The following is a 13,266-nucleotide window of genomic DNA, read 5'->3' as shown; positions in this document are numbered from 1 at the left end:
TTAACCAGTTATGTGAAGGTAACAATGAAGAGTTTAAATACTTGCTTCTTCATACTGAAGTGCATTGGCTGTCAAAAAGATGCTGTTTAAAAGGGTCTCGGCCCGAAACGTCGACAGTGCTTCTCCTTACAGACGCTGTCTGGCCTGCTGTGTTCCACCAACATTTTGTGTGTGTTGTTGTTTGAATTTCCAGCATCCGCAGATTTCCTCGTTTGCAGTTTAAAATGTTCCTTTGATCTTTTGACATTGTGGTTGAATTTTTGCTCAAAGTTAACAAGAGCTTGGGAAACAAGATTGAACTTCTACTTGGAGATGTGGCATACCCAGCCAATCTGTATGACAAAATGAACATTCTAAATATGAACAAGAGAAAATCTGCAGATGCTGGAAATCCGAGCAACACACACAAACTGCTGGAGGAACTCAGCAGGCCAGGCAACATCAATGGGAAAATAGCACATTCAACGTTTTGGGCCAAAACCCTTCCTAAATATGAAACTGCAGGGTGAGAATTTCAATTTAACCCAGGCAAAAAGTGCAGTGACCACTTTTATTGGAAATTTTGAAATATATAAGCAAAACATTGTTGAAAGAATGTTTTCAGTTTCCCTGCATGGAAAGTATGGCACTCTCTTTCACTCACGGTGATTTATAAGAATACTGCTTATACCTGCAGTCACTGAAGAAGATTTTCAGAATGGATTCAAGGATTTGAACGATCAAGAAATTCCAGACTGGGTAATTAACCCAGTCCAGCACTAAGCGTGGGTCTGTAGTGCAAAAGGGAAAGATGGAAAAGAGGGGAGCAGTAGTGAGAGCGGAGTCAATAGTCAGAGGGACAGACAGGAGCTTCTGTAGATATGAATGGGACACCCAGATGGTATGTTGCCACCCAGATGCCAGGTCAGAGACGTCTCGGATCACACCCACAGCCTTTTAGAGTGGGGTAGGGGGCAGCCAGATGTCTTGCTCAAAGTGTTATATCTCAATGCACGGACTATAAAAAAATAAGGTGGAAGATCTTGTTTCACCTTTACATACACCTGGGTATGATGCTGCGGTCATCACTGAATCGTGGCTGAAGGATGGCTGTAATTGGGAGCTGAATGTCTAAGGTTACACACTGCATCAGAAGAATAGGAAGGGAGGCAGATTTCATGGCGTGACTCTGCTGGTAAAGAATGGCATCAAATCATTAGAAAGACGTGGCATAGGGTTGGAAGATGTTGAATCCTTGTGGGCTGAGATAAGAAATTGCAAGAATAAAAGGACCATGAAGCAGTTACATACAGGCCTCCAAACAATAGCTGGGATGTGGACTACAGCTTACAATGGGAAAGAGAAAAGGCAGGTCAAAATGGCAACAAGATTTTAAACATGTAGGTCGGCAATGGATCTCATATGAATTTGTTGAATACTTACAAGATGACCTTTTAGAACAGTTTGGGTGTTATGCAATGAACAAGAGACGATTTAGGGAGCTTAAGGTAAAGGAACCCTCGGGAGACAGTAAGTCTCAGTATGATTGAGTTCAACCTGAAATTTGATAGGCAGAAAGTAAAAGTCTGATGTAGCAGTATTTCAGTGGAGTAAAGAAAATTACAATAGTAAGAGAGAAGATCTGATTCAAGACTCAGTTTACAGGGAGAAGACAGGAGAATGGGGTTGAGGGATAATAAATCAACAATGATGGACTGGTGGAGCAGACCCAATAGCCGAACAGTCTGGTTCTGCTCCTATGTCTCTTAGACTTGTATGTTGAAACTTTAAAAGGCATTGGTCAGAACGCATCTGGAGTATTGTGAGCGTAACTAAGAAAGGATGTGCTGGCATTGGAGAGAGTCTAGAGGAGGTTCACAAGAATTATTCCAGAAAGGGTTAGTATATAAAGAGTGTACGATGGCTCTGGGCCTGTACTCTCCAGAGTTTAGAAGAATGAACAAAATTAGTTAAGACCAACCTTGAAGAACTGCCCAAAAACAGTGAGATCAGCCTGTAGCCCATTCTTGCATGTGCAGAACTTCTATTGACCAAAGCAGTGACACAATCAACTCAAGTTGTTTAAGTCTCACTAGAGCCAGCGTTTCTAACCTTTTTTGTACTAAGGACCTCCTACCAATAACTGACAGCCCACAGACACAAGCTTGGGTACCCATGAACTAGAGGAAGTCTTTGCCACCTCCTGCCAAGCGGCTTAATAGATGAATCAGCAATAATGTGCAGGAAATTCAATGGCTTGTTTTGACCAAGAGGAATCTGATCCCTTACCTGTTCCAAAAGTTCTTCAATTTTCTCTGTTAGGACCTGACCCTTCTCTTCATTTTTACTCACAGGCCCTCCAGTCTACAAAATGAAAAACTAGAATTACCAACATTAGCAAGACCCTAGAACCAGCTCCACAACACAGATGTCTCTTCCCCACCTCTACGTAGTAATCACAACACCCTTCCTACCACCCCACAATCACACTAACGCACACCTCTACAGACTTACCGTGGCTCCTGTCGTTGTGTTCTGGGACAGTGCGAGTCGAGCATGACCTCGACGGATCCGCCGCTCCACATCTGCCATCAGGTTCTGAAGGTAGCGCAAGAAATCCTTCTCATAGCCCACCTTCATGAATCGAGAGCTCTTCTCATAACTGTGTGAGGAAAGCAGAACAATAACACGACTGCTCCACATGCATACACTCCCAAGGTCCCAAGGCCGCCCTCAAAAAGTGAGATACTTACTACTTCCGCAAGTTATCATCATGAATTTTCTCACAAGGACCTGCAAAAAATCAAAATCATCGATGATACTTTTCACACAGCTAGGACTTTATCCAGCCTAATAACAACCTGATTTCTGTGAGCCCCAATGTTAACATAAACACCAAATGAAGCGATAGAATTACAACCTTTAAGATACATTTGGATATACGTGGATAGGAAAGGTTTAGAGTTATATGGCTGAACAAGCAAATGGGGCTGTTCAGGTAGGCTGGGGCAAAGGGCACTTTTCCATGCTTAGTGACCAGGTTTCAAATGCTCAGTTCCCTGAGAAACAAAACAATTTAGTTACAGCCAGATTTTTTTAAAAAACTATTAATTTTATGAGGGCAAAATATAGAGAGATCTTCATGGAGAAGATTAACAAGACAGCACAACACTGTAGGGCAGAGGGCCTGTACCAAACCTACTGATACAGAGATTTATTATTAATAAAACCCAACAATATATCGGCAAATGTCACGTTAACTTTTAACAGCCAACTGCAATAAAGACAACTAAAATACCTCTGTGACCCTTCCCCCAACCAGGTAATGATAATGTGTACTGGAAATTGCAATGCATTTGTTCCCCCTGACCCTGATTAAATATCTAGGTAGCCATTGCCTCTCGGAAACATGATGGATACAGTCAATTATAACTATTACAGCAAAGTAAACAGACACTTTCTGCTCTAGAAGGTAAGCTGGCTTTTAACTCCTTACTTTGATAGAACTGCCACTACAATGCCCATTACAAATTTGGGGTTGGTCTGAAGGCCATCCATTGGTCAGGATCGGCCATGGATACTGCATCCTAGCTGTAATTCGCAAGCCAGAACACTACAATACGGAGAGCTAGCTGAGGCCATTGTAGTAGGCGCACCCTTCCCACATAGCTGATGAATCCAAAGGAGCAGCAGAGACCAATATAGTTTGGCGCCAGCAGCGTCGCAGGAGTTGCCAGTCAGCGTTGAACTCAATGTAGGGCTGTGCTTCCCCCCCTCAGGGTTTACTCTCTAAGCCTTCCCCATAAGTGGGCACAGCTGCAAGGCAGCAGAGGTTTGAAATCAGAGTCTTCTTTCTCCTAGATGAGCTGCCAGCCGTGGCTGACGAGTCCCATCTGCCCAAAGTGACTGGTTTAAAGGTGCCAGTAAACCTGCCTTTCTCCTGTCAGTAGAAACTGTTCTACTGGGCTTAGTGGCTAAGGAACAAGAAAAGGTCAGGAGCTGGACTTGGCTGTCAGAGACTATTTGAGAAGGCCGCCACTGGGAGCATTTAATAGGTCATGGGAGCAAATTCCCCCCTCTCTAGATAGTAATAAGTGGAAAAAGCTGATGTAACAACATGCATTAAAAAGGTGCAATGATTGTTTTGTATTTAACACAGTTTCTGATTAGGTTGTACAGAACGTTAAACTGGTTGAAGAGCAACCACAGGACAAGAAAACAGCAGAAATAAAAGTCTCTCCCACTCCCACATGTTGTGTCTGCTGAGATCAGAGTTGTATCCTCAGAAAGTTACAACCTGTATTAATGACTTAGATAAAAAGACAAACTTCTGCACTGAAGTTTGCAAAGCCAGAAGGTTAAAGATGATACAAAGAGCTTGCAAAGGGATGTGAATGAGTTAAGTGAATTACAAAGCTGGCAAAATAAAATGATCCAACCAGTCAGTAACATTGCCATTGCAATGTGATTCAATTGGTGATAAAATTACCGAGCACTGATGCACAGAGCACTGGAAATACAGACAGCACAAGACTGGCTGGCGTGCAAATAGGTAAAGAAGATGGAAGGGCAAACAGGAAAAATATAAAACAGGTCAGGTTGCCCCCACGGAAAGAGGAAGTTAATGAGCCACTTCAATGAGCATTGAGAAAAATCAGTGAACAACTTGATTTAAATATGAGTGAAGAGAATTAAAGGAATGAGGACAGCTTAATAAAAATCACAGCCACTCATCAGGTGGTGTGAACAGAAGGAACAAAGAAGGGGAGTGGAAAATATAAGGTATACACTAGATCAAGGGTTCCCAAACTTTATGCCATGTACTCCCAACATTAACCAAGGGGTCCATGGACACTAGATTGGGAGCCTGATAGCGAATGGTCAGAGACTTTCTCCAGGGATGAAATGGCTAATACAAGGAGAATGGAGTAAAGTATAGGGTGGATGTTAGAGACAAGTTTGTTTGTTGCTGTTTCTTTCAACAACACACAATGCTGGATGTGTGGAACACGCTGCCAGGGGTAGAAGCAGATACACTAGGGACATTTAAGTGACTCTTAGACAGGCACATGGATGATAGAAAAATAAAGGGCTATGTGAGTGTGAAGGGTTAGCACAACATCGTAGGCTATAGCACCTATATTGTTCTATGTCCCAGATTACATGCTGGATGGTAACTCTTGCTGCAGTCTAGGACTAGTGAAAATACCTGGAGTACTACCTACAGTAATGTTATAGTATCAGTGATTATAGCATGAAACACACTTTTCAGCCCACTCCAACCCATTTTATGTACCACAGTCCAGAGGAGACATCAGTTTGCTTGGAGGAAGAGAAGAGAAAAGCAGTGAGCAGGTCATTTGGCACATTCTGTGTGCACAGTGCCGAGGAAACTTTGGATTGCACATAATTAGGCAGTTGGCAAGAACCAATTTTTTAAAAAAGTAACACAAAATACTGGAGGAACTCAGCAAGCTAGCCAGCATATATGAAAAAAAATACAGACAACGTTTTGGGCAGAGATCCCTTCTGCAGATGCTGCCTGGCCTGCTGAGTTCCTCCAGCATATGTGTATTGCTTAGATTTCCAGCATCTACAGATTTTCTCGTTTCCAATTTTAAAGTTAGGTTTAAGTGGAGTGGCAATTATGTGAACGGGGGTGGGGGGGGGGGGAGCAGAGGAGAAATTATCCAGCAGTGGAAACCCACAGTGGTAAGATGGAACTGAGGAATAATTTACGACCACATTAATGGGGTCATTATAAAAAGGTCCGACAGTTGTGGGATTTAAAAGAACAAATGTGTAGAAATCGCAGACTGTTGCAGGAAACACAAAGTTGGTTCCATTGACTGGGACTCCCACACCGTAAAAGGACTAAAAGAAGGCATGAAGTTGCTCCAGCAGACAAGGTGAAGGAGAATCCTAAAGGATTCTACAAATATGTTAAGAGCAAAAGGATGCAAGGGACAAAACTGGTCCACCGGATGGTCAGAAAGGTCACCCATGTGTGGAACCAAAAGAGATGGGAGAGATCCAAAATGGATTCTTTGCATCTGTATTTACACAAAGAAAGTCTCCAGAAGTGAGGCAAAGCAGCAAGATCACAGACCCTATGCAGATTACAGACAAGGAGGGGTTTGCTGTCTTGAGGCAACTTAGGGTGTTTAATTCCCCAAGACCTGACAAGATGTTCCCTCGGATCCTGTGGGAGGCAAGTGCAGAAACTAGCGACAGCTGAGGTACCAGATGACTGGCTAATGTTGTTCTGCTTTTTAAGAAAAGCTCTAATAATGAACCAGGAAACTATAGGTCAGAGAGCATAACATCAGTAATAAAAAAGTTATTGGAAGGGACTGGATATATGAGTATTTGGATAGACAGGGACTGATTATGGTTAAGTCAGCAGAGTCAGCTTTGTGCGTGGTAGGTTACGTCTAACCAATCTTAAGAGTTTTTCCAAAGAAGCTGACAGGAAAGTTGATGAAGGCAGTGGTTGTCATCTACATGGACTTTAGCAACACATTTGACAACATCCTGTATGGGAAGCTGGTCAGGGCTCAGTCACTTAGCATTCAGGATGAGGTAGTAAATTGGATTAGACATTGGCTTTGTGGCAGAAGCCAGAGAGGTTGTCTCTGATGTGAGGCCTGTGACTAGTGGTGTGCCACAGGGATTGGTGCTATATCAATGATCTGGATGATAATGTGGTAAACTGGACCAGTAAATTTGTGGGTGACTACAAGATTGGGGGTGTAGTGGATAGCGAGAAAGACAATCAGAGCTTGCATTAGGATCTGGACCAGCTGGTGGAATGAATGAACTGGAAAAAATGGCAGATGGAATTTAATGTTGACAAGTGCGAGGTGTTGCACTTCAGTAGGACCAACCAGAGTAGCTCTTGCACAGTGAAGGGTAGGGCACTGAGGAGTGTGGTAGAACAAAGGGATCTAGGAATGCAGGCCCATAATTCATTGAAAATGACGATACAGGTAGACAGGATCGTAAAGAAAGCTTTGGGTAGATTAACCTTCATAAATCAATGCACTGAGTACAGGAGTTGGGATTTAATGGTAAAGTTGTACAAGACATTGGTGAGGCCTAAGTTGGAATATTGTGTGCAATTTTGGTCACCTACGTACAGGAAAGATGCAAGTAAGATTGAAAGAGTACAGGGAAAATTTACAACGATGATGCCAGGACTTGAGGACAGTTATAGGGAAAGCCTGAATGGGTCAGGAATTTATTCTCTAGAACTTAGAAAACTGAGGTAAGATTTGATAGAGTGTACAAAATCACGAAGGGTATAGATCGAATAAAGGTAAGCCGGCTTTTTCCATTAAGATTGGGTGAGACTACATCTAGAGGTCATGGGTTAAGTGTGAAAGGTGAAATGTTTAAGGAGAATAGGAGGGGGAACTTCTTCACTCAGAAGGCAGCAAGATTGTGAAATGAGCTGTCAGCAGAAGTAGTGGATGTAGGGTCAGTTTCAACATTTAAGAGAAATTTGGATGGGTACATGGATGAGAGGGCTATAGCTGGGTGGAAGTCAATGGTTTGACATGGACTAGATGGGCCTTAAGGCCTGTTTCTGTGCTGTAGTGTTCTATGACTAACCATTAACCACACATTTACACTAATCTTATGTTCATTTTTTTATTCTTCCCATATTCTACCACTCACCTATATATTGGGGACATACAATTGTTAAGATTGCTAGTCATTAGACTGTTTGCTGGGATGTAACAGCTGAGCCCCGCAGAAAGGACTTGGTTAAAGATCTTTGGGATGTGGGAGGAAAACAGAGCACCTGAAGGACAAAGAACGTGTGAAGTCCAGCACCCAAGGTCAGGATTGAACAGTCTCTGGCAACGTGAGGCAGCAGATATACTAGTTTGCATTAGTGTGGATTCAGAGTCTGAGCCTTTAGATAAAGGGGCTGCTCTACAAATAGGTATTGAATAGACACCCTAAACACAGATAAATTGGCAAAATGAGAAGAATTTAATTAAAGTATTACATATGTCTGAAAGATGTGAATATTAAAGATTAGCTTTGTCACTTGAACAAAACATACAATAAAATGTGCTGTTTGCATTCATGACCACAATCCAAATATGTGCTTCATATCCTTCTGCTACCAGATAGTAAGCACATGCCGATCAAATAAGATGAATGAATGGGGACCGTCCACAAGAATCGCTTCCTCACAACTTATTTACACCGTACATCTTTGTAATGTAAGCAAACTAGTAAAGAGAACAAAGTTAAAATAAGGACTGGTTTCAAGACCGAGATGTGGACAATACATCACTGGGATGCCCCACAGAAGAAGACATCAACCACAAGGTTCGTTTACCTAGGCCTCACTTTGTTGTTGGCTGCCAAAGGTCTGTCTATTTCGGTGCTGAATATATTCAGTAATTCAGTCTCCACTTGTTGAAGTAGCGGATTTCAAAGATTCTCGGTGATCCGGGAAGAAATTCCCTGCATCCTGGTCTGAAGTAGGAAATCCCTCATTCTAAAACTTTGCTCCCAGAGGTTCCCAACATTTTTTAATGCCTTGAACCAATACTATTAAGCAAGGGATCTGTGATTTGCACCCCAGGTTGCAAATCCCTGCTCTATAGTTTAGGAAGACACCAAACCTCCCCAAGGGAAACACCCCCTCACACCTACCTAGAAGAAGCCCACCACAGTGACAATAGTTGCTCATCACAAGGGGAGGTAAAACTTTTTGGGAACTTTAATTTTGATGCAGTCCATCTGGGAGCAGCAGCAGCTCGCAAGCGCTCAGGGCTTTGCTACACATTGGTCAGGACTGGTGCCAATTATCAATACAGTTCCCACAGCATTCTCTTATCGCACTCCAATCCATGGCTAGTTTTAAATTGCAGGTCAGCCACACACTTCCTCAGCATTAAACATTCACAAAATAGTTACTAAATTAAGCAATCTTACCCAGATCAGAACGTGTATTAGTAAATAATTCAGCTGGACAGAATCCACACAGGAAGTATTTACACACCTGTAAAGATAAGACATGCCTCAGTAAGTTTGTGTTCACTTTCTGCACTGCTGCCCATCCCATCTCTGTAAACTGTCCTACTGTCCTTCTCAAGTCACTCAACAACTCCATGATAAAAGGTCCAAAGAGAGAAGAAACATTCAAGATCTGAACTATAGAATGACTAGTTCTAGGAAAGGTCCTCATGGAAAACCCTGGCCAATTCTAGCCAGGCTGTCCAGTCTGGACCAAAAGCCAATGCAGTGAACAGCTATCAGCTAGGAAGGAATTTCTAAAGGCTGATCACACTGGGATGTCTAGCCACATAACCTTTCCCCCTCTTGCTTATGCAGAATCTATTTTTTCCAAAGACTTTCCTCACAGCACGCCTTCAGGAGAGTTACAAGGATCTGCACATTGAACCAAAATAAATTCCTCATCTGCCTGACCTGTTTTAAACAGTAACATCCACCCTATCAAGAGTCCTCAGTAAATGATACATTTTAATCCCAGGCCCTATGATCCCCAATAAATGAAAAAAAATCAGTTTCTCTTTGGAAGTCAAGTAGCATCTGATAGGATTCCTCTTCCTCCTGCACTGTGTGCGTTGCTCAGTATTTCCAGCTTCTGCAGAATTTCTTGTGTTTATCAAGTTCCCTAATTGGTTTTCCCGCCATACATGCTGCCTGGCCTGCTGCGTCCCTCCAGCAACTGTCACCCTTTAAGTGTCCAAGTACCAGTTTATAATTGTTTATAAGTTGTAAGAGGCCAGAATCATTCAGCAAATTGAATAAGATCTAATCTAACACTGTGTGGTGCAAAATATCCAAGATGTTTATCAAATGAGGCAGTAACTTCTATCCACTGGAACTTCTCACTAAAGCTCAAAGATTAACGGCTGCAGGAACTAAGTGAGTTAAAGAATTTTCAGGTACCACCTAACCCACTAGTCATCTCTCAAAGGTTTTATACCCTGAACACACAAATACAGTTGTAAAGACAAGTGAAGTGACTGAAAATCAACAGAAAACAGAACTCTCATCCCTGAAGGTTACTGAACGAAAAGCCTTGCAACATAAAAGCAAAGTTACAATGATGTGCCAATGCAAGAAACTTAGTTTAACAGAACTTGCTTATGATCCCTGTTCACACCCAGCTCCTGAGCAGGCCTACACTGATAACAAGCTGAGAGAGAGGCTGTGGGTGAGCTAGTAAAGTATCACCATTATATGTGCCATGTTGTATGATGTGGGTGATAATAGTCCATGATTGTGATTGCTCTTGGCAAATTCAACAGAAGCAGTTTGCCATTGCCATCTTCTGGGCAGTCTCTTTGCAAGTCAGGTGACTCCAGCCATTATCAATACTCTTCAGAGACTGACTGACGTCAGTGGTTGCATAACCAGAACCTGTGATATGCACCACCTGCCCCCATGGCTTCAAGTGACCCTGATCCAAGGGAAGTTTGGGAGAGACAAGCATGTGATACACCTTGCCCATGGGAAGGAATGCCTTACACCTCCTTGTACCTCCACTCTGCCACCCAATTGAAGTGCAGAGATGACATGCATGTGGATCTGCCGAATTTGTTGTCATGGAAGGCTGGCGGTCAAGTCATAGTTTGAAATTAAGGTAGAGGTTGGCAAGTGAGTTGAGGGTTACAGGGAAAGGCAGGTGAAAGAGGTTTTTTAAAAATAAATCAGCCATGAATGAATTGCAAAGCAGACTTGATGGGCTGAGTGGCCTCTTTCTGCTCCTGTATTTTATGGTGTTACACCATAACACTGTCATGATGCTGACAAGACATTTAACAGATTAAAAGGTAAACCACACAGAATCTGCAGTATTCTGTAATTTATTCACCTGGACTTACTCCAAGCACTAAAAGAAAGCTAGAATCAGGCTTATCATTACTAACATATGTCATGAAATTTGCTGCTTTGCAGCAGCAGTGCAAACATAAAAATAGTGTGTTACAAAAAGAATATATATAAAAATGTTCAGAAAACAGCAAAACAATGAGGTAGTGTTCACTGACCATTCAGAAATCTGCTATCAGAGGAGAAGCTAAGTTTGCATTGATCAATAAGCAAAAAAAATGCAGCTAATGGGGGAAAAACAATTAGACAAAGAAGATGCCAGTAGTTGTTTCCAGATGATTTCTGCAGCAGAGGTTAGGATCACTTCACAGCCTTCAGACATGGGGGTAAGCCATGGGGAGTATTGAGAAATTTCTTCACTCAGACAAAAACAAAACTGATAGGAGATAGATATGGAGAGAACAATGTTAAGGCATTGAGTAGGCTAGGAAGTCCCGTCCCTAATTACATGCAATAGTATCTGTGAATAGATCACTTTTGAGATTACTAACCTTCAGAACAGTATGATGAAATGTCACCAATTTCAAAAATTAATGGTGTCACTTTACATAAATGCTGTTTAGCCACAGGTTTGTGGGGCTCATCGTTATAGTGATAAACTTTTCTGCTGTTGTTCAAATGACAGTACTACCCACCGCCCCCAATTTAGATCAAGGCACTACTAGGAACAAGTCAACTCAGGTCCACATGAGGTCTCGAAAATTACACAAGTTTCAAAATCAAACCAATACATCAGAAATCCCATGAGGAATACAAGCTGGAGGTTGCGAACATAGGTTCTTTTTTATGAATGAATCAAACATTCCCTAGTAGGAAGTTTACTTTCCTTTAATTCCCGATGGAGCTGTCGAGTTTCTGCGGTTGTTTTTAAATCCGCCGGTTGAACGGATCAATAAGGAACTCACTGAAGGCGGAATAGGGACAACGGTCAACAACCCCACCCCGGGCCGCCGTGTTAATGACTTCTCTCCCCCCACCACCCGCCCAATCCACCCTCGTCCCAAGTATGAGGGACTGGCTCCACACAAAGGCTCCCGCGGCCCGGGATTCAGTGGAACAAATGTCCCAGGCCAGACCGTCTTCTTAATACTCCATCCTCGCTCTCTCGGACGCGACCCCGGTTCCACTCCAGGCATCCCTCCGCCCCGAGGGCCCGGGCCCGGGCCCGGGCCCAGGCCCGAGACGCGGCCGGACGTCCGTTAACCACCTCCCGCCCGGTACCGTCCGGGGAACTCACACTGTCGTCATCCCAGCGGACGTTCTGCCTCTTCTCGTCCGGGGCCAAGTTGCGGTCGCGGCCCATCAACTCGTCCAGTAGCTGCGCGTTCGACAACATGTTGGCGCCGTAAAATGGCGATGCGTCTAGCAAGCTCCCACACTGCACTGCCCGTCCCGCCCTGCCGCGCGCCTCAAGCCAGCCACACGGCGCCTGCGCCTGCCCCTGCCACGCGCATGCCCGGTTGCTCAGCAACGCGTCAAATATGTTGTGTCATGTGATCAAGAGTGGCGCGTGCCCCCTTTTCTGTTTCACCATGATCCAGTAAACGCCCGACGGGCCGAATGCCCCCGCGCCTCGGCTTTCACGTCTCGTTTTCAACATCTGCAAAATGTGAACAGAGCGACAGAGGCTGAGGAGAGACCTCCGAGAGGTTTTTAAAGTTATGCGAGGCACAGATAAGTAGAAATGGCTACCACCACAGGACAAACTTTTAAGGTTAGATAGATAGATAGATACTTTATTCATCCCCATGGGGAAATTCAACATTTTTTCCAATGGCCCATACACTTATTGTAGCAAAACTAATTACATACAATACTTAACTCAGTAAAAATATGATATGCATCTAAAATCACCCTCTCAAAAAGCATTAATAATAGCTTTTTAAAAGTTCTTAAGTAGTTTACTTAAATACATTGAGTCCTAACCCCGGCACTTTAACATATCTTACTCCTGGCGGTTGAATTGTAAAGCCGAATGGCATTGGGGAGTATTGATCTCTTCATCCTGTCTGAGGAGCATTGCATCGATAGCAACCTGTCGCTGAAACTGCTTCTCTGTCTCTGGATGGTGCTATGTAGAGGATGTTCAGGGTTTTCCATAATTGACCGTAGCCTACTCAGCGCCCTTCGCTCTGCTACCGATGTTATACTCTCCAGTACTTTGCCCACGACAGAGCCCGCCTTCCTTACCAGCTTATTAAGACGTGAGGCGTCCCTCTTCTTAATGCTGCCTCCCCAACACGCCACCACAAAGAAGAGGGCGCTCTCCACAACTGACCTATAGAACATCTTCAGCATCTCACTACAAACATTGAATGACGCCAACCTTCTAAGGAAGTACAGTCGACTCTGTGCCTTCCTGAACAAGGCATCTGTGTTGGCAGTCCAGTCTAGCTTCTCGTC

General features: G+C 43.4%; 1 protein-coding gene across 2 annotated transcripts in view; it reads right to left on the bottom strand.

Annotated features, from left to right (window-relative positions):
- Positions 1-12,260, bottom strand: part of luc7l3 (LUC7-like 3 pre-mRNA splicing factor) — a 29,065-nt gene extending 16,805 nt beyond the window's left edge. The window contains exons 1-5 of one of the 2 annotated variants that reach the window (XR_012096006.1): positions 12,101-12,260; positions 8,938-9,004; positions 2,733-2,772; positions 2,494-2,641; positions 2,269-2,343 (exon numbers count right to left, since the gene is read on the bottom strand). Coding sequence is in view for 1 of the 2 variants with exons in the window: in XM_073026495.1 (XP_072882596.1) it covers positions 2,269-2,343; positions 2,494-2,641; positions 2,733-2,772; positions 8,938-9,004; positions 12,101-12,199 (429 nt within the window). In the remaining variant the exon portion in view is untranslated. The remainder of the gene's footprint in view (positions 1-2,268; positions 2,344-2,493; positions 2,642-2,732; positions 2,773-8,937; positions 9,005-12,100) is intronic. The other variant, XM_073026495.1, reaches the window with a different exon arrangement.
- Between the last annotated feature and the right edge of the window lie 1,006 nt (positions 12,261-13,266).

This window comes from Hemitrygon akajei, chromosome 22 (genome assembly GCF_048418815.1).
Source record: "Hemitrygon akajei chromosome 22, sHemAka1.3, whole genome shotgun sequence".
In the NCBI taxonomy this organism is placed as follows: domain Eukaryota; kingdom Metazoa; phylum Chordata; class Chondrichthyes; order Myliobatiformes; family Dasyatidae; genus Hemitrygon; species Hemitrygon akajei.
This window is presented reverse-complemented; position numbering and strand designations above follow the sequence as displayed.